Below are 2,500 nucleotides of genomic sequence, written 5' to 3'. Positions count from 1 at the left end.
GGCTGGATAGGTTGGGTGGTGAGGTGGTTGGTGGTAGCTGGTTGGTGAGGTGGTTGGCTGGATAGGTTGGTGGATAGGTGGTTGGCTGGATAGGTTGGTTGGTTGAGTGGTTGGTTGATGGAGGTGGTTGGTGGTTGGATAGGTGGTTGGCTGGACAGGTTGGTTGAGGTGGTTGGTGGTAGCTGGTTGGCTGGGACATTGGTTGGCTGGATGATTCAGGTGGTTGGTGGTTGGTGAGCTGGTTGTTGGTGGTTGACCGGATAGTTGGTTGGCTGGATAGGTTGGTTGAGGTGGTTGGTGGTTGTTGGTTGGCTGGGTAGTTGGTTGGGTTGCTGGTTGGCTGTTTGGTGGTGGTTGGGTGGTTGTTGAAGTCGTTGGGTCGTTAGAAAGTTGGTGGGACGGGTGGTTAGGTGGTTGGATAGTTGGCTGGGTGGTTGGTGAAGTGGTTGATTGGTTATTGAAGTGGTTGGGTTGGTTTTCTCTTCCTTTCCTTTCCCATACTTTCTCCTTCCTCCCTTTTTTCCTTTCATTCCTTCTTATCCCTCATCCGTCTTTCCGTTCACCTTCCCTTCTTCCCTATTCCCCTTCCCTTCCTCCACCTATTCTTCCCGCCCCCTTCCCCTCTCCTTCTTTCTTTCACTTTTCCTGTTCCCCTTTCTCACTCTCCTTCCCGCCCCCTCTCCCTCCCTCTTCTCTTCTTCCCGTATCCCTCTCCTTCCCTCTTCAACTCCTTTATTTCTCTTCTCTCTCTTCTTCTCCCTGTCCCCTTCCCCCCTCCTTCTTTCCTTCCCTCTTCCCCCTTCCCCTTCTTTCCGTACCTTTCCCCCTCCCCTCCATTTTGCCTTCTGCCCCTTTCTACTTACTTCCCTTCTCTCTTCCCCTCTCCTTCTTCTCCCTTCCATCTTTCCCCTTCCCCCTATATCCCCCTCCCCCATTTCCTTCCCTTCCCCTTTCGTTCTATCTCCTCTTCCTTCTTCCCCTTCCTCCCCCTCCCATCCTCTCTCGCATTTTCCTTCTTCCTCCTTCCGTTCCTCCTCTTCCTTCTTCCCATTTCCCTTCCCCTTCCGTTCTTTTCCTCTTCCTTCTTGCCATTCCCTCCCCTCCCTCCGTTCCTCCTCTTCCTTCTTCCCTCCCCCCCCCTTCCCTCCGCATTTCCTTCTTCCCTTTTTCTCCCCCTTCCGTTCCTCCTCTTCCTTCTTCCCTTTCCCTCCCCTTCCCTCCACGCATTCCTTCTTCCCCCCATTCCACTTCTTCCCTTCCCCTCCTTCCTTCCGGTTCCTCCCTCTTCCTTCTTCCCATTTCCCCTCACCCTTCCGTTCCTCCTCTTCCTTCTTCCCTTTCCCTCCCCTCCCCCTCCCTCCGCATTTCCTTCTTCCCTTTCCCTCCTCCCCCTTCCATTCCTCCTCTTCCTTTGTTCCCTTTCCCCTCCCCCCTCCCTCCGCATTTCCTTCTCCCCCCCCCCCCCATTCCACTTCTTCCCTTCCCTCCGTCCTTCCTTCCTTCGCGTTCAGCAGTGGTCGTCCCAGTGGTCGTCGGGGCTGCCTGTGTCCGTGACCGTGCGAGTGGTTCGCGTGAGATGGTCGTGGGTCAGAGGTCGTCTTAGTCGGGGTCGTAGACTTTTTTTCCTTCTTTTCTTTTCTTATGTTTTTTTTTCTTTTTTTTTCTTCTTTTCTTTTCTTTTGTTTTTTCTTTTTTTCTTTGTTTAAGGTGCCCGTGTGTTCATTTTTTTTTTTTTTTTTTTTTTTTTGTCTGTGTGTGTGTGAGAAAGAGAACTGGAAGGAGAGGGAGGGAGGGAGAAAAAAAGAAAGGGAGAGAGAAAAAAAAATGAAGGGGAAGGAAGAGAGGAATGCAGGGAAAGGAGGGAGACAGACAGTCAGACAGAGAATTAATAGGTGTGAGTATCAGTGTGTGAGAATGAGAGAAAGACAGAGAGAGAGAGAGAGATATACTGACAGAGAGAGAGAAGAAGGAAAGAAGAAGAAGAAGAGAAGAAGAAGAAGGAAAGAAGAATTAATAGGTGTGAGTATCAGTGTGAGAGAATGAGAGAAGAGAAGAAATACAGAGAGAGAGAGAGAGTGATATTTATACAGACAGAGAGAGAGAGAGAGAGAGTGATATATATACAGACAGATAGAGAAAGAGAGAGTGATATATATACAGAGAGAGAGAGAGAGAGAGAGATACAGACAGAGAGAGAGAGAGAGAGATACAGACAGAGAGAGAGAGAGAGATACAGACAGAGAGAGAGTGATATATATACAGACAGAGAGAGAGAGAAAGAGTGATATATATACAGACAGAGAGAGAGAGAGAGAGAGATACTACGTATATAAGAATACCCATGCATGCGTACGCGCCGGTGCACACTCACACACGCGCGCTTGTCCGTACACACGCGCAGAGACCCCCCCCCCCCCCGCCCCCCCCAGACACCATACCGCGCCTCGCCGAGCGTCTCCCTCCCGTGCAAACATTAATTAAGTAGCCTAACGCATTCCTT

At 50.4% G+C, this 2,500-nt stretch overlaps 1 protein-coding gene across 1 annotated transcript in view; it reads right to left on the bottom strand.

Annotated features, from left to right (window-relative positions):
- The window catches only part of LOC138867301 (uncharacterized), a 7,596-nt gene that overhangs the window by 329 nt on the left and 4,767 nt on the right, over window positions 1–2,500 (bottom strand). Inside the window, exon 2 of the mRNA XM_070142424.1 lies at window positions 1–340. This exon is cut by the window's left edge and continues 329 nt beyond it. Coding sequence (XP_069998525.1) covers window positions 1–340 — 340 coding nt within the window. The remainder of the gene's footprint in view (window positions 341–2,500) is intronic.

Source organism: Penaeus vannamei, chromosome 29, assembly GCF_042767895.1.
Source record: "Penaeus vannamei isolate JL-2024 chromosome 29, ASM4276789v1, whole genome shotgun sequence".
Classification (NCBI taxonomy): Eukaryota; Metazoa; Arthropoda; class Malacostraca; order Decapoda; family Penaeidae; genus Penaeus; species Penaeus vannamei.
Note: the sequence above shows the minus strand (reverse complement) of the source record. Positions and strands in the feature narration are given on the sequence as shown.